This window comes from Dermacentor albipictus, chromosome 2 (assembly GCF_038994185.2).
Source record: "Dermacentor albipictus isolate Rhodes 1998 colony chromosome 2, USDA_Dalb.pri_finalv2, whole genome shotgun sequence".
Classification (NCBI taxonomy): domain Eukaryota; kingdom Metazoa; phylum Arthropoda; class Arachnida; order Ixodida; family Ixodidae; genus Dermacentor; species Dermacentor albipictus.
The window spans coordinates 157,570,037-157,595,421 of NC_091822.1; the positions used below are offsets into that span (position 1 = coordinate 157,570,037).

At 46.8% G+C, this 25,385-nt stretch overlaps 1 protein-coding gene across 2 annotated transcripts in view; it reads left to right on the forward strand.

The window, feature by feature from the left end:
- The window catches only part of LOC139056178 (uncharacterized), a 254,910-nt gene that overhangs the window by 21,643 nt on the left and 207,882 nt on the right, over positions 1-25,385 (forward strand). The window contains exon 1 of one of the 2 annotated variants that reach the window (XM_070534168.1): positions 23,109-23,197. The exons of the other annotated variant lie outside the window; for it this stretch is intronic. Coding sequence (XP_070390269.1) covers positions 23,156-23,197 — 42 coding nt within the window. The 5' untranslated portion in view covers positions 23,109-23,155. Of the gene's footprint in view, positions 1-23,108; positions 23,198-25,385 lie in introns of those variants that run through there. 2 annotated transcript variants of the gene reach the window in all.

Genomic DNA, 25,385 nt, shown 5'->3' on the forward strand with positions numbered 1-25,385 from the left:
GATTATGGACGCTTCTTAAGTGCACTCCACTGCCGGCCGTCTCGTGCCCGCGAAGCTTCGCCGCCGAGCACACACGCTCAGACACAAACATACACTAACTCGCGCACACGGTCCGCGCACACACACGCGCGAACAAACACAAACACGTGACCTCGCAAAGACGCACGTGTATATATATACCCCTCAAAACGCAGCCCTCCACACACACACACACACACACACACACAGACACACACAGACACAAGAATGTACGCGCTAAATTTGTCCAGCCGTCCTAGCGATATAGAACCACACGCAACCGAGGACACGCAAGAACACGCGTGTATACAGACATACGTGAAACCGCCCGAGTCTTCACGTATCTGCTCGCACGCGTGCAACAAATACCTATGCAGCTCTAACGCTGTACGCTCAGCGTAAGCTGAGCGAGAGTTCGTGTTTTTGCGCGTGTGCACCCCGTGTCTCCAACGCGTGCACGTAAGTTCGCTTACTTCTGTTCAGGTGCTCGTATGAGCGTACAGCTTAAAGCTACAGGCATACAAGCGCACGAACACAAATTAGGAAACATACGCGCGCTCACAGAGATACGGGAAAACGCGTCCAAAAACGCTCGCGATCTCTCAAGGAACACACGCACATACGCACGTTCGTACAGAGCCCCTGCAAGACGTAGACGCACGCACAAACATGCATGCTCGCTGAGAACCACACGCACGAACGCTCCCATAGCACTACAGACGCTAAACAAAGACAAAAACACCTTCGAACACAAAACGGTGCCTCTACACACCACACGGCAACCGGACACGATTACCGAACACGGTAACCCTGCTCGCACGAACACAGTAACACGGTAACGAACGGACACGGTAACAGGTAACACGGTAACAGGAACGAACACGGTAACCCTGCTCGCAAGAGGCAACTTTGTATCAACTACGGCTGCGGTGTTCTTCCATTAACGGCACACCTGCAGCATCTAGCCGGCGTCCAGTCTCACAGATCGTGAATTGCGACAGCGAAAGTTTTTATACACAAAGTATTCGCAAAGGCTCTCGAGTTTCTAATACCACCCGCACGAGGTGCAGCTGCGTGCGAGGGATGGTAAATCTCCCCCGCTCTGAATGCGGTGAGCGTTGCGAAATAGCAGAGGTGGCACCGACGCCGCGATTATGCGTTACGCTGCAACCATGTAGGTGTACGACACCGAATTTCGACGATATACTCTGGCACTGCGTGTATAGGACAGTTGCAGCGCTCGCCGTTACCTTCGCGGTAATTATGGTTAAACAGATAAGCGCGCATAAATTCCAAGCGCTTTAAGTAACTAAATTTAATTTGAAGTAGTCACTTAGCGCGAATGAAACCGCGGGAACAAGAAAGACAGACAAGGACAAGCGCTGTCATTCTTGCTTCCGTGGTTTTATATACGCGCTAAGTTACTACTTCAAATATGGACGGCCAACTAGACCAACAGTCAACTCTTCTAAATTTAATTTGGACAGTCTCTATAAAAGGACGCATTCAGACATTTATTCGGAGACGTTGAAAAGATGTCTATACCGGAATGCCAGTAGACCTATGGCATTACGTTTTTTTTTTTTTTTGCCGGTGAATGTCTGTAGACCTTTGGCTATCAGCCCGCTTGGTTCTCTGTGAATCTGCATTCGAGCAACAGAAGTGTACCAACTGGCACAGACGTTAGTTCTGTGGACAGACATACATTTTATGTAGCCAAAGGATTCATATAAGAAGTTATTATGGTCTACGAGAACCTAATACGAAATTTATAAAGTATCTGAACTTGTCCTTGCTTACGAATTGAAGAGTCCGTGTGAGAAATATCATATTCGTGTACATAAACTGCGTAGTAAGCACACATTCTAGTACCATACCAGAAGTATGACAATGTTGCTGAGCCAGGCAAAACTTATTGACCACCGTCACCACACTTGTTCTATGATTATACTGCACTGAAGTTTGAGATTCAGTCATCTATCTGACCGCTACAACAAGTGCCAATGTAAAAAAAAAATTATGGGGTTTTACGTGCCAAAACCACCTTTTGATTATGAGGCACGCCGTAGTGGAGGACTCCGGAAATTTCGACCACCTGGGGTTCTTTAACGTGCACCTAAATCTACGTAGACGGGTGTTTTAATATTTCGCCCCCATCGAAATGCGGCCGCCGTGGCCGGGATTCGGTCCCGCGACCTCGTGCTCAGGAGCCCAACACCATAGCCACTAAGCAACCACGGCGAGTGCTGCCAATGTACTTTCGGCATCACATCAGCACCGACGCTGTTCCTAAAGGCAGGATCCTCGAAGTTGTTTCCAGCTTTGAGGTGCACTACGAGCTTGTGCTTCAGAAAGCGCCATCCGCAATTCAAGTGCATGTGAGACGCACAAATTCTTGTAATACGCACCCGCTGAGTCAAATTGAGCGATATTCACCGTAATTAGTAATAATAATTGTAGAATGCAAGTTATAAACAGGGATAAAGGCTGGCCATCGTTACTATATAAGTGGGCCTATATTTGTCAAGGGAGGCCTTGTCATTCTCGGCAGGCTAGTTTCCACCGTTTAGTAGGGTGACGTCACGCACGGTTATTGTCGGCGACGGCTGGATGTAAAGGAAGAAACCGAAAGGGAACTGAGCGCTGTCATTTGGAGTTTCTAGACATGATTTCTAAAACGAGGTGAAAGAAGCGGGGGAGCGGGGAGGAGGCAGGAAATTATTTCTATTGATATCCGTTGTCTCATTTCAATTATTAAATGCGAAGCAATTCTTGGCGAACAGTTGCCACTTTGACAGCATATATATCTAGCCACCTGCGTCTTGGTCATCTCATGGCCGTTTCGTTAACTTGGTATGTACCACAATTGGCATCGTATGAACAGAACGTATGACGAACGTAAATGATCGATCATGACATGTGTGTCATGTAGGTCAGGAAACAGCCGCCGACGTCTTCGTGTTCTCATGATCGTTTCGTTAACTTAGTATGTACTACAATTGAAACATGTTAAGAGTGTATAACGAATATAAATAATAGCTAATTACATGAATTTCATGACACGCGTGTCATGTGGGTCATGAAACAGCCACCTGCGTCTTGGTATGTACCAAAATTGGCGTAGTATGACAGGAGGGTGTGACGTAGATAAATGATTGCTCATGACATGAAGTGCACCAGGAGATACCGTCGACAAAGCACATCCCCGCTATTTTTAGCGGAGTCATCAGCGTCGGCTTTGCTCTGATAATGTATCTGTAGAAAACCTTCATTAGTTATAGTCGACAGGTGCACCCTTCTACAAGGTCTCTGAGAGCTAAGGGGGCCCGGACCTTGGACCCTTGACCTGGACTACAAACCACCACCTTTGTTATAAATAAGCGATTTGATGGCCCTTAAAGAGCTTACCGACGCTCGATCGAGTCACAGCCAGCTGCATGGAACGTATTTGTTTAATTCAATATAGATAGACACAGTTTCTGTCCGGCATTGGAGATTTTTTTTTTACAAAAACATTATAGGTACGGTAAGCTATGACTTAGCGAATTTTTCTTCGACGTACACGCTTAAAGCAACAAGAGCGATAATTATACAATGTTGTCGAGGTGGAACGTGCGCATTGAAGCTGTGGGATAGCGTTGATGGAAGCAACGAGGGCAATGACCACGATGAGGTGTGCAACGTATGAACAGACATTTCTGATCGAGGAGGAGAAGATCGCGCTGTATCACTGTAACAAGAGACACGCTCGATGGAAACACGATCCCACACTCATTGCGATTTCTTCGCGCGTGCCTTCGAACAGCTGTTCAGCGCTACTCCGCATTCATGATCGAGAACCGACGAGCCTATGCGCCACGGTTTATCGCACAGTGCTGAACAGGCAGAACGACCAAAACTGCGTTCACTACCCGCTGCAATAGGAAGAAGAAGAAAAAAGGAAACGTACAGGACGTTGCGCTTCTTCTATGTGGCAGAGATCACCGCCATCTGCCAATTTTATGTCCACTGCAGGACGAAGGCCTCTCCCTGCGATGACAGAAATATGATAGCGTTATGAGATCTTATATTACGACGATTATCTATCGACAACCGGATTACTCCTTCATGGCCTTATTTACTCTATTACCATGACCATAGACCATGATTACTCTATCATGGTCTTATGCAAGTCATTTTGACATTATGATCTGTTACTGCTGCGTTCTTGATGCTGTCCACGAGTCTAAATTGTCGATCAAGATTAACCGAAATGTAACAGCCAAATTACTGGTTTCTGTTTGTAAATCTTCGACCCGATGAATGGAGTCCACAGCTATCACTGTAAAGCTTTCGCTTGTCCCGAATCCCGAAGCTATCACTAAAGAGCTCCCTACGCACAGCCACGTATATTTATTTATTTATTTATTTATTTATTTATTTATTTATTCGCAAATACTCTCGGCCAGAATCAGGACCAAGACGGGCGTCGGAAAGCAATGCTTGCTCAACAAACTATATCATCACGTATACCTTGAAAGGTGATGCTGGCTGTGTTTATATGTTGAGAACAGCTGGCTGCAGAAACGTGTGGGTTGGACCTGGGTCACGCGCACTCCTTCCTTCTTGTCCTCTCGCCTGCCTCTTGTGTTCCACACAACCCAATGCTGTAGATGACGGTACAGAGCAAACACAACAAAAAATAAGAGCAATCGTAATTGTCCGTTAGACTGTGGCAAATGTACCGGAAAAAAAGCACGTGATTGCCCGTCTTTAGGATGTGTCCTGGAACGCAATTCCAGTAGCACGTTTGTGAAATAAAAAGAAAAAGGAATATAGTAGTAATCTTTATGTAAACTTTCCTTTCTTATACGTTTACATTAAGTAGTATTATGCATTACGCCTTACTCAGGGCAGCTTGTTCACTAAGTGTAGCTTGGTAAGGACTATATATATATACATATATATATATATATATATATATATATATATATATATATATATATATATATATATATATATATATATATATATATACGCTGCGGTGTGTATAAACACCGCAGCGTATATATGGACGCAGCACGTCTGAGTCTACTCCATTTCACTTTGATGCACAATATACAACACATTGTCATTAATGTAAATAACTTAATTAACCAAATAATTTCATAAATATAACATGCTAGGACGCGCGTACCCTCCCACATACAAGAGTGCAGAAAAGACAACAAGACGCAGTCAATACATTAACAACGAAAGTGAGTCTCTGAACCAAAGCGTCCCTTTATAGTTTTCGGTAAAATGCCTGTACTTATAAAAAGAAAGTGTTTCAGTGAATTGAAATTGGTTATTTCAAGACCGATAACTTACCATACTGTAAGTTTAAGTTGTCCCAGGGGATAATGCACGATCACCCACGAGCTCAAAGTTTGAAGCGCCTACAGTTGTATACGAGCACGTGGACTATGTCGCCGTCCGCCACTTCATGCACACGAACACGCCGCGGGAGACTGCACGAAAATTTTAGAACTAGAAAACACATTGTGTATGCCACACCCGGGCACAAGCGGCGAAGCAACGTCTGCGCAGTTCATGGTGTCCTTCCCGCATGCACTGAATTTCAGCCCAGGATCTACAACGTACAAAATCGAATATCCTTTGGGCTCTTCATCTAGCTACGCTGCAGAAGATCTTCGCGCAGAGAATTTTCGCAGTTCGCTTCTGACCTCGTTGGGCGGACTTCGGGAACGGCTTGTTCTTCTCCACGTTCGCGTGCGCTTTTCGTTTTAACGCGACAGCGTTAAGGAGCCCGTGTCGCAGAGAAGCCGATGTCGTCGGCGTCGGTGTCGGCGTCAGCGGCGTTGGCCGTGAGCGATAAATCCCAGAAGGCACTTCATAAATAAAAACACCTTTCAAGATGGGCTGGCGAGAATCGAACCAGGCTCCCCGGAGGGAGACGGAGACGCTACCACTCAGCCACGAGTCCGTTCCTTCAAAACGGGACAAAATCACCTCTAGTGAATGCGGTGTTTCCTTAGAAACGTACCGTAGAACGTTATACTGCGGTGTATATCGGTAATTATGACCATGTCGCTTTTTTGGCCTACTCGTGCGCTGGCGTTCGTTCCCCATTATGCCGCCGCTATGACTGGGAACGCGCCGAAACGCAATTTCGCGACCGCTATTTGTTAAGCGTCCACCGGGCCGCACCGCCTCCGTTCGCTCGCAAGCAAACAAACGAGCGCGCGTTGTTTTCTCTGAGGACGCGCGGTGCGAGCGTCGCGCTGGGAGTCGTGGTCGACGCGCTGACGCGAGAGGGGGACGCCATGGGCGACGCTCGAACTACAGCAGCACCGAGGCTTAACACGCAATCACGCGGCTTTAATTGAAATACCGCGCCGCGGGGGGCCGCTCTCCTTCGGGCGCTCTGCCTTCACGTACACACGCTCTCATCACGGGGGCCCGTATGCACTACCCCTCCCCCCCCACCCCCAAGTTAGCGCCACCTGCCGGACGATGTTATTTCAATCTACTTGCCCATCAAAGCTCGCTCGCGTCCAAACGGGGAAGTACATACATTACCTCGTTCCTCGGCGCGAGTTATGGATTACTCGGTTAGCAATAAATCAATCCTTCTTCTCTCCCCCTCTCTTTCCCCCTCTCATTTCGTTTCTCTTTCCCTCAGTTTCTCACTCCCCGCTCCTTCTTCCATCTACCCCCTCTCTCCCATCTCTCTCACTCTCATTTCGTTTGCCTCTCCCTTCGTTTCTCACTCCCCGCTCCTTCTCTCCGTGGTGTGGACCCGCGGTGCCATTTGCGGGAACGATAATTCCTTTCCTAAGGGGGGACTCTGATGAGGAAAACCCGTTCCTGCAAATACCCCCCGCGCGCGCCCGGGTTGTTGTCGGCGCGGGAGGCATTATTAGGAGCCCGAAATGGGGCGCCCGGCTTACGTACCTGCTTCGCGCGTAAACACGTGCACACGGAGGCGTCAAACTCTAATGCGATGCCCCCCCCCCTTCCTTCCTTGTGAGCTTCGTTCGGGCTTTGCATATTAATAACGTCGCCCGCGAATGGCGATGATGACAGGCGGCTGGGTTATACGTGCAAAGTTTTGACGTGCGCTATGTTCGGAGACTGTGCGCGATTAACGCCGGCGGAGGAAATTGTCCTGATTCATGATACTGATAACGCAGGGATTTCGTATCGCACGATGTACCATTAGCACGAGGTGATGATTTTACCAGAGCGGATATGGAAACGTGGCACTATATCGCCTCCCACAAACAAAGGAGGAAGGAGAAAAGTAGAAGGCAGGGAGGTTAACCAGAATAACGTCCGGTTGGCTACCCTATACCGGGGGTATGGGAAAAGGGAAAAAAAAAGATCACAGGGAGAGAGAGGGGGAAGGAAAAAAGGAAATTGCAAACAAAAGTACTTATGAGAAAATCCGGCTCTGTGATCCTGCAGGTGCCATTGGAACGATGCGGAGCTGTACATAGGTGGATTTGTCTAATCTTTGGGCTTTTATGACTTCATGAATTCTTGTCAGGTTACTTACCACGCTTTATTAATCTCACCTAAAATTTTGGTTGTTATAGTTTTCTAAACATCACAAGGCAATCGGTTTTGTTTATATATACGCACATAATGTTTGCGAACTGTTGGACATGTGACTCGACATTTCGTTGAATATGATCAAATTAACAATGCCACAAAGACATTACAAGGCAGCAGGGGTTTTTTAGGCGCATTCATGAGCTATGACCATCGTTCCTACGCCGGCTGAAAACACGACAAATGCTAGCGCCCGACTGTGCAGAGTCCTTTTTATGTAATTCCTGCGGTACAGCCTACCGGCCATCTCCAAACTGGCCTACGCGAACATCAGCGCGATTCGCTATGAAGGCGTTGCTGCGATAGTTGAAAGACACGGGACTTTCTGACAAATTGTGACTGTACACTGTGTGACGTAGGATTGTACGGTAACAATGTGTAAGACTAGGAACGCCTTTGCGGGTTGCGTGACAGCAGTGCCCACAGAAACAGTTCGTGTCTACGGCCATGTGTGTGTTTAGCTTTTTTTCCTTTCTTTTTAATCCTTCTCTCTCTCACCTATCGCATCCCCTTGCCCCTCCCCCAGTACAGGGTAGCCAACCGGAGATTATCTCTTGTTAACTTCCCTGTCTTTCCTTTGCCTTCCTCTCTCTCTCTCTCTCTCTTGAAACTGTTCTTTTGTTAAAATGATGTGTCGAGGAAGAGAGATGCAAGAAGATAATTTCTTCCCTTCTAACCACCGTCTTAAACGGCCCGTTCAGAGCGAAAAAATTGATAAGGCCACTAACGAGCACGAATGGTTTACACGTATCGTCGTGGAGAGCTTGCCGAATGTCGCAATCATGCCGCGAACGTACTAACCTTTTCCAATATCCAACCACAGCTTGTCCGCTTGCTTCTTTTGTTGAACCCCCTGTTGCGTGCGAAAGCCTAAAGCCAATTAACGAACACGAACGTTTTGGCCGTGTCTTCGCGGACAGCACGCAATAGGCTTCCGTCTCAACGAAGCTGTACGACAGATCGCGAAGCAAAAGAAACCGTGGACGTTGTATACTGTGCGCTTGCAGGCTTTCCTGCCGTCGCCCGACACATTTGGAAACAGCTATACAATCTTGCTTTCAGCCTCTGGCACGCCTCCTTCTTTAATATTTGGTCCTTAGGTCCGTGTGTCTGCACGTGTGTGCGCTCACTCCACGGTACGTCACGCGCGCGTACGTTGAACTCGGCATCGTCAGGCTTCCCGACGCAGCGAGAGGTTTTAGTGTCTGAGTTTGATGGACTGCGCTCTGGTTGCGACGGGCGCAGAGCACGAAGACGCAAGGAGCCTGTCGAAAACATCGCACGATTTACGTATTGCTTAAAGTAGCGCTTTCGGAAAGCTTATGATGCATTCGCGCAGCGTACGACAACCTCTGGTGGACCTAACTCGCAGTTTTGGGCGTAGTCAGAGAACGAAGAAAGAACAAAGATGCTAAGGAAGCTCGTGTAGTGTTGTTTAGAAGTGTATACCCTTCTCCCCTCTTTTTTTTTATCTTCTCTCCTAAGGTCCTTCTGACCGTCTTAGGGTAGCAAACCTGTGAAAATCTGATTTATTGATCGACCCATTGATTTGATCATACACCAATTGGTAGAAACTTCCCTCGCCGGATTTTTTAGATACATTTAGATGAAGGGTTGACAGAAGAAAATGAGCAAACACACACGCAGACACATGCACCGACGAGCAATTAACACAAATGGGTTTGACCCTGTGAGCAATGTGAAACATTTCGTTCCTTGCAAAAAAAAAAAAAAAAGAAAGAAAGAGAAAGCATAAGTAGGCTGCATTTTTGAACATCAAAATAATCTTTCAACTTACTTTAGTGTTCTGTTACACTTGCGGTACTGTTAAACTTCGTTATGTTGTATGCAACTTTTGTACAGCACATATGCAGCCAAGCGCGCAATCTGCAGGCAATATGAATTGTGTCGCAGTCGTCGTGTCCCTGGCAGATATGTATTCTTTCTTAACAGCTGTTGTATGCAAACACATTCGAATGTAGTGTTTATTTTCCCGCTCTCTATATCTCGTTAAAGGTTACAACAGTGGTGTACCTTGTCTTACTTATCGGATGCCTAGGCCTAGTCAGGTTGTGATGTTGCAGCTTTCTTTTGGCCACCATTTTTCGCTGTTACATTTTGTGAAAATAAAGTGATTTGATTGATTGATTGATTGATTGATTGATTGATTGATTGATTGATTGATTGATTGATTGATTGATTGATTGATTGATTGATTGATTGATTGATTGATTGATTGATTGATTGATTATGGTGTTCGTGACAGCATACTTGGTACTATCGGTACATAAACATATACGTGGAGCAAAAGTACGAGAAGCAAAGCGCGCCTCATATAGTCACATCGTTGCTTCGGCACGTATTACTCCCGAATGTAATTCATTTTGTACGACGCGCAATTGAGGAAAATGATGGAATATACAACATAAGTACCAGTCACATATGCAGTGATGCATTTACTCTTGCACAAATGAGGACTATAGATTTCTACGTTCACTCTAGCTTTCCATTCACCTTTTTTCTCCAGAAACCTTGTGTTTTATGCAGATTGCATGTGTTTTGTGCGTAGACTACGCGCCACAGTTGCGAATACGAGATGGATCTTTCTTATTCGACTTCATTCTCTTCATTATTCCGCTTATCTTACAGCGATGATTCCGCGTTTATGCAGTGCTGCGAGTCGTAAGGATCATTCGGTTAGCTGATGGGCCGATCACGCGGTAGTAACGGATTCCTAAAGCAAATATGCCTCATCTCCTCCTTCGGGAGGTGCGCATACCGATATCACGGATCAGGAGTGGGGCATACCAGTAGGCGATCATCGACCTCGTATAGCAATGAACCACCGAGTGCAATTCATCACAGCGCCGGGGGAGATATGTCATGCTGATTAGCTATCACTCCGCGAGTTGCACCGACACCTGGCGCGAGGGAAGTAGCGTTCTCGTGCATCGTCAGACTTGGCCAAACGGCATCAGCACAGTTGCGGGTTCAGATAACCCGAAAGGCTTTATCGATTCGTCGACATAGCCATCTGTGAGCTATACGCGTAGAGTTCGTTGTATTCGGAAAACCCTATGAAGCAGGAAGACGTTTATATAGGAGCATGAATGATTGCGTGTTCTTGTTATCCGACACTTCAAGGCGCCATTTAACGTTAATCGAACAACTACTGCGGCGACTGGCAGTGTAGCCATGGCGTCATACTAAATGCTAACCACGACGTTTAAATCGCCGCTCAGAAAGAGGCCTGTGACGTGATAAGTTTCGTTGAATGACTCAACGTTTCACGCTTCGAGCAGGGTTTTTTTTTTTCTCTTGCACTTACGCCTACCTGAAGAAGCGTTAGATCATTTAAGCTCGCTATTTAAAGCGTGACCTTCTTCTTTTTTGTACTTTATTTGACGACACATCTGTCATCGAGCACACACTGCATGTTGATGAGTCACGCGTTGCGTCCCACTCTGTTTTCTGAGCCCTCTTTAAACGAAATTTTCGGTGCTTGTTGGTGTCATTCAAGAAACTGAAATTGGCGTTGGTTGTCATGACCGTTGGGTCTGACGATATCGCTTCGTCTCTCGTAACGTTTATAGTACCGCCGGATGATTCCTCTAACCAACGACCGTGGAAATTTAAACTCATCGCCTCTGCCAACGAAGCAGTGCTTCCGACATATGCACAAATAGGCATTCCTTTGCAGATAGTTTATACAGCTGGCGAGACGACGGTAATAGTAAGTAGTTGGGCGTATACTCCTTACTATTACTAACCATGACAGCAGTTAACATCCAGCAGTACAGATAGAGAAGCAGTCATACGGACAAATAGGCATCCCTGTGCAGATAGGCGAGACGACGGTAATAGTAAGCAGTTCTGCGTATATTCCTTACTATTACTAACTATGACAGCAGTTAACATCCAGCAGTACAGACGGCGAAGCAGTCGGCAGCCAGCAGCACTGAGGTCCTCAGTCCTAAATCATAAACAGAGTAATAATGGCAGTTCGTAATCGTCCGCCCTTATTACCGGGAATATTCCGAGCGCCGTAAAGGGCAGCAGCTAACACGGGTAAGGAATTCTCGCGCGCGGAGGCACGTGAACAATGCGCCGCTCCGTCAGCGGAGTGCTTGATCGCGCTGCTTCACCGCATCTCCTCTGGAATTCGTAATCAGCGCGCGGAGGGGGAAGGGGGGGGGGGGGGGGGGAGGGAGTCGAGCTTCGTATAATGGGCAGTTATACAGACGCGTCGCTTGGAGAGCGAGGACCAGCGAACGAGCGAATTTCGCGCGGGTGAGTCCTCGTACAAGTGTAATAACACGAAAGCGCTGGTAGACGAAGACCGCGCGCTCTGCGATAAAAAAAGGCGAGTCATTCTGAAGAAGGCCGTGTCATCGCGCGCTTCGCTGCCAACGACGTCTAAAATCGCGTAAGCGCGGTAGTTCCATGCGTTAGTAGAACCGGCTTAGACGTCAGTGGCGCAGCGTCGACGCAATGTTAGCGCTTGATGACTTGTACACTCGCAATCGCATTCCATATAGGTTAAACGGATAGAAGATATTCGAAAAATCATTTAAGTCCAACGTCATTATATGCCCCATTACGCGAAAGTCCGTCGGGGTTGGCGTTATCAAAATGTGGCCCCAAAAATGGCCGACGGCGCAAAGAGCAAAAGCACGTTAAAGAATGCTCGCGTTGATGTCAGATTCTTCAGGGACATTCCTGTGAACTAAGTAAAATGATTGATAAAAAAAAATGGCTGTGGCTTAGCTAAGGTTACGCCCAGGATGCGAAGCATACTAGCCTTTATTTTAACGCGACAGCGTTAAGGAGCTCGTGTCGCAGAAAAGCCGGTGTCGTCGGTGTCGGTGTCTGCGGCGTTTCACTTCATGAATAAATCGTTGTCGCGCCGAACGCTGCGTTGCTCGACGCTCACCGTGTCCGATGCGGGGGCGACGCCGCGAGCGACAGCGCGAGTTGGAGCCCCATTTCTCCTCTGTCGTGACGTCATGGTGTCACGTAGTATTGAAGGCGACACCGCCGCGCCTGAGGAGCTGGGTTGAGCTCTAGTAATATGCTTCGCATAAAAAGCTTTTGGACATTTCAGTCTAGGTGGGAATCGAGTCCGGGCCTGCAGGGGTGCAAGACGAGCACGCCTTGTCGACGCTATATACAACGGGTCCACGGTTCTGGCTGACTTAAGGTGTGTCTAGTGCGTGCGTCATTGGGCACGTGACAGCGCAGCCAATGGGGAAGAGGTGGCGCCACGTCATGAGTGTTTAAAATGAGCGCCTTCATGACGTTCCGATCGAGCTGCAAACGGTATAACGCCTACGCATTTCCACACGTAAGCAGTCATAAGTGTCTGAGCTGAACACCTTTTTTTTTTACGCTCGGTAAGTTCAACCTATTTGGAGCGAACGCATTTGAGCATCGTATTTTCCTTTGCTGGAGCTTTTCGTCTCGGCTATTATATACACGTAATACGTCATGTCCTTCCCGATCTCGTTGCCATATAGCTCGGCTGAGTTGAACACATTTACAAAAATGTTACGCATGCTGAAGAGGAACCTGCGTGAATCCGGACACAAAAAAGGGTTTAATTGTCACAAGCAATAGTAGATCAGACGCACTAAGTAAAGTACCTCATCATGTGGCAGATCATTGTCTGGCGCATAAAATTCGCCTCAAAGCTCCTTTTACGCCAGTAGACCCCGTTCAAACGGTTTTAAGAAAATACCAACCTCCTCATAAACGTTTCCTCCAGCATTATCAAAGCTGTTGTCAGCATTTATCAACTTTCTCAATACCACTGGGGTGCGCTACTGGCCCAAAATTACACAGCTCCATAGAATGCTGCGGCCCGTCCGCGGGAGCCCAGGAGGAAAAAGCGTGCCGTGTGCACCCGGCGGGCGAGGAGAATCGAGGAGGAAAGCGCCACGAGGAGGAGAGTGTCGCTACTTTCAAATTATCAAGGGGCTTTATTTCGACCTACAGTGAATGTATAGGCTCCCTAAAGGGAGCCTGAACAGTAACTCTTTTTCGATGCACTTGCAGGGGTCCGTCACTTTTGCTCCCGACTGAACATTGGAGGTTATAGCACGTCTTTACGAAGGCGTTGGATAAATTTCGAACTTTGCGCATCCTCCGTTGTTCCATAAACATGTCTTGTCAACAAAATACAGCTTTCCCGACGTGGCAAACGCATAGCACCGGCAGCCATCGGCTATCTACGTCGTCTGTTTATGAGCAGTCGTCTGGTACGTGGTATCGCAAGCAGTGAAATGAATGCTCCGTGTAAGGCTGTCGTACTCGCTCGCATCGAAAGCCGCGTGGCCTTCATCGGACCCCCCACGGGAGCCACTTCTCTTCTTTATCATGAAAACACGAACACACAAATGCAGAACAACCTCGAAACGTCGTCAATGCTAACAAGGTAAAAGTTGTCGTTGCGAGCACATACGTGTGGGGTACGTCTTTTATTTTTTTATTTTTATTTTCTTGTCGGCAAATGAATGGTCTAGTCACGACAAACCTGCAATGCTGCCGGCACGCCCTTGCTTCCTGCATGCATGACGTATCGAGAAACTAACAAAAGAACGAAGAAAAAAATGATAAACGACAAAACGCGACAACGTGAACGAAAATGTCCGAGTCACCGCGGGTATTTTTACTCATCGCGACGTCGCGCACGCATGACGTGGTATATGCTCGCGATACTCGGCGTTCGCGCCCTAATGATTTCAAATGACTCCGAGAGACCCGACGAAGCCGATCAGCGAGTTGCTGTGCAACGAGGCAGCTTTTCTAAAAATATCCTTTTGTTTTTCTCTCTTTTCGTATCGATTGCTACAGAAATACCTAGTCCTACGCGATAACGTGCATTCGAAGCGACGTCGTCGGTAAATGGGAAATGTGTTTTGGCTTTGGAATTTTACACGGCGTACCCGAAAGCTCCTTCTGTACCGGAACGTTTCGCAGTGAACTTCAAGTCTAAAGACACACCTCAAACCGTGCCTGTGGAGCGCTTATGCAAAGTTTCGGGTCTGGCTCACGGCGAGGGCTGATGTGGAAAAAGTGTGGCCACTTTGCGCGGTATGCGAGGCCGGTAGAGGAACGTCACTTTGATAAATGAGAGAGAGAGAGAGAGAGAGAGAGAGAGAGAAAGAGAGCCTGATAGTATGCAAGGTTCCCCGTATAACGCGTACAGCTGTCGAAATGTCACAAGCATGCAAAGTTGCCGGGGCGGTATTCTCAGGCCGATAACTTTAGGAGATGCTTTCACTTTCCCGAGATTGCGCGTTACTCGGCACCGGACTGGTCCACGCATATTCGGCCGACAAGTGCGTACTGTAGTCGACCGTGTCCGTGTCGGCTGTCGCAGTGCGGAGAGCGCCGCCGACCGTATATAAACTTCGACATGTCCTGTACTAAGTCTCACGAGATCTAGCGAACCTGAAACGATCTTCGAGAGTGATCACCCGGGAATGCCGCCCCTGACCAAGTTCTTTTCTTTTCTTTTTCGACCATCTTCTTGTAGCCAACAGGCCACGCGTGTACAACAAGCGCAAGGAAATGCGCACGAACAGGGGACACTTGCCTGAGCCACATCCACACTGCACGTTTCACTAAAACAAGGGTGTAATCCCCCCCCCCCCCCCCGGAAAAAAAATTTACGCAGGCTACGTTCGGCCCACGGCTGTAGCTGTGCCTTTTACGTCGGAGCTGCCGGCTACGTAATATCAATGCAGAGTGCCGAAGTGGTTCAAGTATACCTTTTCGTTTTCGTGAACGAGAAGAGCGCAAAATTAAGCATGTTCAGTTTGTCACCATGAATTTTTGTTAGCCGTGGTGCCGGCAATCGCCGTTGCCGTAGTTTAATTGCCTGTAAAGTAATGATTCCTTTTTTTAAACGTGTTTTCTGTTGGACGTTCGCACTGGTGACTTAAATACATTGCGTCCAGCGTTTTCATGTTATACCGACGCAAGTTGGAAAGAAACATTACAAAAGCAGCTGCATGTGCGGTACTGACGTCCTCACACTGTGAGCGGGTTGCATAAACTTCCCTTCATTTTGCATATGAAGTGACTATGTAACTCGCGTCACGGGCACTGATCTCAGCATGTATCGTTCTCGTATTGGCACATTTTGCCCATGCCCCTCAGCACGCTGAAGTTCCCCTATCGAACGTGTAAATGGAACTTGTGCCCTTTTGCCGAGACCTTCCCCTGCTCTTGCTTCCTTGTGCTTTGTCTTGCTCCTCCTTTGTGCTACATGTCTGGGGCTATCTCGAAGTGCTTCAACCGTAGCAACAGTTGCCACCGCGAGAGACCACCCAATAATGACTTATTTAGCTATCGACGCACTCCGGGCGCATGTTCGCCGTATATCCGGAGTCCCTGACCGCCATCTCGCTCGCTTGCCTGAGAAAAGACGCAAGGCAGCGTTCTCCAGATCAGTTGCGGCTAACCGGCACTCTTTGTAATTGAGGCACCCACCCGCAACGAGAACGCCATCCCCTCTGTGGTGCCTGAAAAAGCCTTCCGTGTACCTTGCTGTTCCAGGAATAGCGAAGAAAGCTAGCCTGGCCACCGTGGCTCTCAAGCAGATCACATTGGAACTTTCGCATTGTTCATACGCTAACCGAATCAATGTTTACACGGACGGTTCCGTTCACCTTTAGTGCAGTTCACCAACGAGTGAGAAGCGTTACCAGAAAATGCTGTCACTTGCATTGAAGTGGCTAATATTCAAAGGGAACTTCTGGAGCGTATTCTCGGTGAATAACACCTGTTCTAAACAAAATTAAATTATGGGGTTTTACGTGCCAAAGCCACTTTCTGATTATGAGGCACGCCGTAGTGGGGGACTCCGGAAATTTGGACGGCCTGGGGTTCATTAACGTGCACCTAAATCTAAGTACACGGGTGTTGTCGTATTTCTATGCGTTTCTTGGAATTGTACAACGTGTCCCCCCCCCCCTTTTTTTTGCTGCTATTTTCACTCATGCAAATTTAAATGTGTCCCTCAACCTTCACATCAGAATACCATGCTTACAATTTTCGGGATTCCTATCAATGCTTTTTACTTCTCTGTTCTTGTTATTTATGCGCATTTGCAATTTTGTAATATTTCTCGCCTTGCGCCTGATTTAATTATAGATAACATTCTGAATGTGTCGTTAAACTTACTTTATACCACAGCGTTTGCCTTTTACCGAATTGAAATCAGTTTCTTTTTCTTCTTTTCTTTCTTTGTTTCTTTTGTTCGGTCCCGAATGTGCCGTCCCGATTAAAATTCTGCTTCCTTCCTAGAATTTCATTTCCACTCTCACATGCAACAGTTTTCTTATCAAAGCTTTCTTCTGCATTTTACAGGCGCATTTGAATAGGCAAATCGGAGTTGGTTAAGAGAAACTTTTAACTCGCGACCGGCTCAGATTTCCCCATTCAGATGCACATAAAACGCAGAAAGGCTCTTACTAAACAAATGCTGGACCGATTTAAATGAAATTTGTTTTCTTTGAGGAGGAAAGATGAAATTCTAGTTTGGGCTGCTATATAGGCACCGTTATAGTACGGTTTAACTGTCGCGAGAAATGCCACACTAGACCGAGCAAGTTACGTCATCTGCACACCTATAGTACGGGTTAACTGTCGCGAGAGATGCCACAGTAGACCGAGCCGAGCAAGTTACGTCACCTCTTCTCACTCACCTCTATGTAAGTGAGAGGAGATGACGCAACTCACTCACTGACCTATGTGTGTGTGAGTGAGTGAGTGAGTGAGTGAGTGAGTGAGTGAGTGAGTGAGTGAGTGAGTGAGTGAGTGAGTGAGTGAGTGAGTGAGTGAGTGAGTGAGTGAGTGAGTGAGTGAGTGAGTGAGTGAGTGAGTGAGTGAGTGAGTGAGTGAGTGAGTGAGTGAGTGAGTGAGTGAGAGCGTGTGTGTTATTCGTTTGTTCTTTCGTTCTTGTTTGTGCTGCGAAGACGATCAATATTAGACGGTGATCAAACGACAAACCCACATCTCCACCCTTACCGCGAAGCCGCACTCCTAAGCACATAGCAAAGTTTGGGACATCATTTTCGCTCGCGCTACCGAAATGGCGACAACACGAACTTGATTCCACCGCACTTCCCTACAGCACACAACTGCTTTCGCGAGAGAAACATAATTTCCACCGGTCGCTATATTTCTTGCCGAGATGGTTAACGAGCGTGGAAACAAGTACAAATAAGAATAATGAAAAAGGAATTAACGCGGGGGTTATTACCGTGAGTCGAACGGTCTCCTTGGGAAATCATAACCCCGGGGCCTCCTTCCGCCCGAAGTGTCACTGCGACGAAAGTCTCCTTCTAGGTGCCGAGGCGCCCGAGTGCGCAGGTGAAGTACCCAAAAAACGTAAAAGAATAAACGAGATGAACAGGTTATGCGCCCGTGACGGTAAATTGATGAAGCCTTCCAGTCACGTTCGAAGCTATAGGCACGTAAGACGTCTGACGGCAGGAAATGAAGTTTATAGAAAACGGAAGGTAGGGGAGGGGGGGGGAGGCGTGGGGGAGTGGTAAGGTACTGTGCGATAGACTACGGAAAAATCCGCACCGACGGAACTCTCCTGGAGAAAAAAAAATCTTCCTTGATTGAAAGATGTGAAGAATAGAAAGAAATATATATTCATATCTAGGTGATTTGAAGATCGCAGTAAATCCGGAAGACGGGGGGTGACAAAAATAGAAGAGTACAATTTAAATACAAGAAGCGAAACTCGTGTCGTTAGCGCGCCGTCGACGCTAGCAATGAATGAAGTAACATTTATCGTTGGCTCCCATACACGTTATAAACTTTTTTATCTTTACGGATTCGCTTTTGGAGGATAGGGAAACAGCACGATTCGTAGATAGAAATGGTGGGAACCGTGTGCACACTTTCACGTTAGAACACGGCGTCAACTCTCGGTTAAGAAAAGGGAACAGGAACTTAAAAAAGAAATGAAGACCGTACCACTTTGTGAAGATGGAATGGCAGCTAAATCTGACTACAGTTAAAGCTTTCAAACGAAAAGCAAAGTGTTTTCGCTGCCATTCCATCTTCATCGAGTGGAGTTGGTTCTCATTTGTTCGTTCATTACCGCGAGAACGTTCTTCGTCGGTGTTTGTTTCGCGCCGGCGCCGTTTACATTGTCGTTGCTGCTCCCTCCGCCGCTCCTCGTGCGCATGTTGTTCTTCGGGTGTACGAACTATACGTGTTCGCCCCATCGATAACGCCGCTGTTTTTATCGCCGATACCTCTCCCGCTTATATACTGCGATAACCTTGACGTCACGCTATCTTTCGCGGAGAGCGTTCTAATCAGTTCCACATCTTGACATCTGCGCCGCCGCACTGAACCAGTACGTGATCACACGCAAAGCAAACAATGAAACCCACTGTATATGGGTTTATCAGAAATCGCTAAGTCCGTTTCCGTTGCCGGACGCCGAAAAAAACTGCGGAAGGTTAGTCATATACAGCTTTCGCTGTAAAACTGCGGCATTAAAAAATTCATTGGCGATTTAGCGGTAAATGCGAGAGAAAATGTGTTCGCATTACGTCACACCTCTTTGAGGTCCAGGATCCATGTTGGAAATATCGCTCAACGCATTGCAAAGTGTTGTTCGGGAGCTCACTCGGCACGCGTCCTGCCTCTTCCAGACGCAAAGTGCAACTGACAGTGGTACGAGGTAGGCCACCGTCAGTTGTAATCTATCTATCTATCTATCTATCTATCTATCTATCTATCTATCTATCTATCTATCTATCTATCTATCTATCTATCTATCTATCTATCTATCTATCTATCTATCTATCTGTCTATCTGTCTATCTATCCTGTCTGTCTGTCTGTCTGTCTGTCTGTCTGTCTGTCTGTCTGTCTGTCTGTCTGTCTGTCTGTCTGTCTGTCTGTCTGTCTGTCTGTCTGTCTGTCTGTCTGTCTGTCTGTCTGTCTGTCTGTCTGTCTGTCTGTCTGTATCTATCTATCTTGTTACGTTGCAGAACTCACATATAAAAATGTAGTTACAATATTTACAAGAGATACAACGAAACATAAACACGACAGCTGTCGAGACCGATTCCACCTCCACACGCCAAATCGTCTTCGACTCGGTAAGCGCTTTATAGCGCTTACCCAGTCGAAGTTGGAACGCAGGCGAGAGCTCGCGCGGACAACACAGGCTTCCCAAAGAGAGGTTGACGTGTAGTCGCGGAGATGACCTCTCACATCACGTAAAACCTTGGGCGTTAGCGCCGTAGCAGGTGTTTCATTTCGCCCGCTCTGCTCGGTCGAGGCGCGCATGTGGCTTGGCGCCGCAGCCAATGGGAATTTAGGTGCTGGTTCGCTGCCACAGACACCGGCTTTTTAGCTCAATGGGCCGCTTTCGCATAGAAAGTTCACAAGGACTTGTGAAGTCAGATTTTGACTAATCATGATTCCCTTCTTATACATCTTAAGTGTTCTGAAGTATAATCTTTATAATCGTGCGCATTCACATAATCAATGCTCCCTCTTTTTCTTCCTCCTCTCCCCATGGCTATACAATAAGCCGCCTTTGACTGCAATAAACAGTTGCAAGTAGCGCCTTGTGCTGTCTTTTTCTCTTCTTAGTGTACGGTCACTGTTGGTGCTTCATCTTTTGAAAGCTATGCAGCAACTAGCCGCACAACGTGTTTTACTACGTATGAAGTCACAAGCAGGATGATCACAGGAATCCGTTTTACTAACCCGCATATCTCATGGACTCTGGCAGAACGATTGCAGAGCTGGGATTCTATTGACAGGATATAGCCGCACGCATGAGGCGACTTCGAAGATTGCGACGCCATGTCACGGTAACGAAGGCCAGAGAATGAATGCAGAAGCCGGTGTCTCTTCACCAGAGATCCGTTTCGCAGAAGGGAGCTTCTTTTCGGTTATTAGATTTTCATCGTGTAGCATTTCCAGAATGAAATTTAAAGTTTCTTGCTGTTTGAGTACAGGCCACCAAAAATTGCATGCTAAAGGATATACGTTGCGAAAGAATTGCTTCACCAGCAAAATAGTGTGCTGCGTGCAAGTTTTGAAGGTTGAAAAGCCCAGTCGCCAACTGGACCTGTAGTGCAGGTGAAAAGTGGGCTTTCTAAGCGGTTAGCTGATATACTCGGTAGCCTATAGTAGTTACTAGTTGCAGTGGCAACTAGTAACTACAGGAGTAACTATAGTAGTTACTAGTTGCCGCTGCCTTTTCCGTCTGTCGGCGTATTTGCAAAAAATAATGATTGGAGGGGACGCGGGCAACACCAGCTACATCTTCGATTAGGACAAGTGGTTTTGTTATCTGCGCATGGCCCATTCGTAATCGTTATTAATTCGAAAGCATTATTATACGCCCCACGAAACGGAAGATTCGTTTGCTGTGACACAAAGATCCTGCCCGCGTTTTAACATTCGATGGCACCGAAACCCACGGGACCAAGTGATTGCGCTACCTCCCCGGCGCTTGACCTGCTGGGGCTCGCGCCATTGCTCGCACTGCGAAACCCCACGGTGAGCAGCCACGTCATCGGAGGAGTGTCGTGGCCCTCATGATATGACATGACAAGAACTTTATTTGAGCCCTGATGAAATGAGATCTAGGGTCGTAGCACACATCCGAATAATTTAGGTGGATTAAGGTGGATTTAAGCCGATTAAAGTGGAATAAGGTGCAGTGAGGTTCATTAAGGACGTACAAATAAGAGCAAGGGGGATTAAGGTGGAGCTTTAATTTAAGATGATAACTTAGACTAGTCCTGATGCTTTCGCTTTCAAGTAGCGTAAGGATACATAAGTAACCGTTATTATTTTCATTCCCTACTGTGCCTATTGACGGGAAACGCAATTAAGCTTTCAGAGCTTATTGTTAATTGAGAAACATCGAGCGGTTTCCCAAGTACCCGAATAGTTTTCTCGTAATTAGCCACAAGGAGATGAATTCTCTCGGACTCGTATAGAAAAAAGGCATTCAGCTTTATGCTATTGTATCCACCTCGGGGTTACAAGTTCCACTCGGCTGGTAATTATTCAGAATGAACAAATTACACGAACCAACAGAAGAAAAGTAAAATCTTGTTGAAATGCCTCCTAGATGACTGCGAGCTCATTACCTGCTTTCTCTAAGCGCAGCTTCAGGGCTATTATCTCCCCATCCCATGAATCACTTTATTAAGTGAATATTTGAAGAAATGTAATGTTAAAAGACAGGAATAAGTCGGCGTGGACTGCATAAGGCAGCAGGCGCTGGTTGCGGATAGTCTAGTCTGAACAGGCCTTTCTTTTACCTCCAGTATGAAGGTGAAAACGCAGGTCTCTGTCCATTTTTTTAGTTGCAAGGACAAAGTGCACAGAGCTATTTTTTCTGTTGTTTATATTATGCACCATGTATGCTGCCGCTAAAATTAATATTAGTTCCCTATTGTACTCCATCTCATGAGTCGTTTGTAGCACTCTGGAATCTGCAAGACTCTGCCAATGGGAAGTCAGTGTGAACCACGATATATTGTGACATGGTAGTGACGGTGAAGAAAGCAGCAAAACTGAATGGCGAAACTGATGTTTTATTGGTTGAAACTGTGCTCTCAAAAAACAGGCTACAGTCAAAGCACCACGACAGCGGCGAACACAGTCGCCGATGGTCTGAAATCTGGTCAGTAAATCAAGCGCGTCGACTATCATGCATGCGCCATCGAATGTTTCAGGGTAATCGCTGATGCACGCGTCTATTCCAGAAAGTTCTACACCATTCGCATTGCGCATACATGCAATCGGATTACACAAGGTTACGTGACAAATAGACAGCGGATAGAACTATCGATAACATTCCAGAAACTTCCGATACATGCAGGCGTGTCCTGCGCTGAGCGATAACATTTGCTAGACGGTGAAACGTGGTCACTCGATAAACAAGTACGCGACTCAATATGTTCGACCGCGTCGCATCGTCTGCTCGGCGGCGGCCGATTTTGCGGCATACGATCGGCATGCGCACAGGGCCTAACGTGCCACGTGTCTCTCTGTAACGTATCATGTACCGAGCGAAACCGAAAGTCTGTAGTCCCTCCCGTAATTCAGCAGCTGAGCCCGGAACTGCAACCCACTGCATAAGGATGCTTACCACCTGTGCACGCCTCGTACCTTAGGCCGAGCCGCAAACGACCTGTGAGGTGGCGTATCGCCTGCAAGGTCGTTAATACGCTGGCAACGCATTTACGACACAGCGAGCGGCAGCAACGACTGACGACCTTGGTAGACAAATGCTGGGAGCAGGAAGCAGAGTTAGTTAGGCTGGTCGCGTAATTACGCGGATCCGGTAATTAGGAGTCTGACCGAGTAATGGCACTTGTGCCAAGGAAAGGAAAGCGCAGTCCGTAAGACGGCAGATTACTAGGTGGTGAGATTAGATTGGGAAACTTGCATATGCATAGCAATGCGGAACCAGCTGACAACCGACGGGGGTAAATGGAGATAACTAGGGAAGGCGGTGGTCCCGGCAGATGGACAAAGAAAGACAGCTGCTGCAACAGCTGCTATTGAAGGTCAGTGACTAATGGCATACGGTGCCAGTGCTTTCTCTCATTTGCTGTCCTGTTACCATCCCTTGCGTCGTGATCACTGAGTCTTGTGCATTGCGGTAACCTCGCTTCCAACCGAATGTAAAGCGAAGACTAGGTAATTAAGGCAAACAGCATTGTTAATCTAGCCACCCCAGTTTTGTTTTTCGGCTATCCGTCTATCTAGCCAAAGTTATGACCCGATCCAGAAGACTGTGCAGTCTTTTTAAAAAGAAAGCAGTGTAAGCTGCTCTTTGCAGCAAATGAGTTAAGAAATACCTTTAGCTCGGGATGAGTTCCATTTTCACTGCTCAAATAAACGTGAAACAGAAGATATGCTCCGAATACGCAACAGGAGAACCAATTGCAATAAATATAAATCAAGATTTACAACCACCTGTTTAACCCATGCACAGTGGCGCCACATCTTCCAAATTTTAACCATCCAGATAGCGCGCTTTTACCGAAGACCTCTCACAGAGGAACTTAATTTAAGATGCCGCCATCACAAGCCATCGCAGCAGAGGGCGATGAGGGCACTGTTGCGGCTTTTGAGGGCGACAGAATTGGACAAGCTGCTGTAGCCTGAACAGATCTTGATAGTGCTGTAAGTGTTACTGTGCTGTGCGATGACAGTATGCTGTGACAGTGACCGATTGTGATTGTGTGTCTATGCTCCTTTCTTTCCTTATCTCTACTTTGTTACCGCTTTACCTCCCCCTCCCCCCTCTCCCCAGCGTGGGGTAGCAAACCGGATCTTTTTCTCTGGTTAACCTCCCTGCCTTTCCCCTTTCCTCTGTCTCTCTCTCTCTTTCTCTCTTTAACCATCCAGAAAAGCCGGACGATATTTATATGCACATCAATGGGCGGAGTTTACGACATCGTCATGTACTTTTTTAACGATGCATTACAGACTTGCAATATCAATGCCTCAATTTTCTTAAATTTTTGCGATCTTCAACAATATTTTACAGAAGGAACGCCTGGCGTATTCCAATATCTGTTCCCCACACTTATTAGGGCTTAGCTTTTATTTTTATTCTTTTAAATGCAACACTTCGAATTGAATTCGGCAAGTGTATACCAAGCAACACAATTTATCCGTTCCCGCGTATCTAGGTACGCTTTCCTGAAAAAATGTTGCCGAAGCGAAGAAATAAATTATATATATATATATATATATATAATATATATATATATATTACTCGCTGCTTTGAAATACACTGCTATTTTGCGGGTAGGACTTTAGCAAATTATCGTAAACGTGGTCAGGATGTTCAGATAAGTCGTCAACTCCTAACATTTGTCCGCTTGATACGTTCTAACAGATGCAGTTTACAGAACTGCGATACCTGTTTTTCTACTGAGCTTCGAATTTTTTTTTAATTTGGGCCTCATAGGCAATGAATGAGAGCTACAAATCACCTTTGACTGATCAAATATTATTTCATCATCATCATCATCATCATCATCATCATAATCATCATCATCATCATCATCAGCCTGGTTGCGCCGACTGCAGGGCAAAGGCCTCTCCCATGCTTCTCCAACAACCCCGGTCATGTACTAATTGTGGCCATGCCGTGCCTGCAAACTTCTTAATCTCATCCGCCCACCTAACTTTCTGCCGCCCCCTGCTACGCTTCCCTTCCCTTGGGATCCAGTCCGTAACCCTTAATGACCATCGGTTATCTTCCCTCCTCATTACATGTCCTGCCCATGCCCATTTCTTTTTCTTGGTTTCAACTAAGATGTCATTAACTCGCGTTTGTTCCCTCACCCAATCTGCTCTTTTCTTATCCCTTAACGTTACACCTATCATTCTTCTTTCCATAGCTCGTAGTGTCGTCCTCAATTTGAGTAGAACCCTTTTCGTAAGCCTCCAGGTTTCTGCCCCATAGGTGAGTACTGGTAAGACACAGCTATTATATACTTTTCTCTTGAGGGATAATGGCAACCTGCTGTTCATGATTTGGGAATGCCTGCCAAAGGCACCCCAGCCCATTCTTATTCTTCTGATTATTTCTGTCTCATGATCCGGATCCGCCGTCACTACCTGCCCTAAGTAGATGTATTCCCTTACGACTTCCAGTGCCTCGCTGCCTATCGTAAATTGCTGTTCTCTCCCGAAACTGTTAAGCATTACTTTAGTTTTCTGCAGTATAATTTTCAG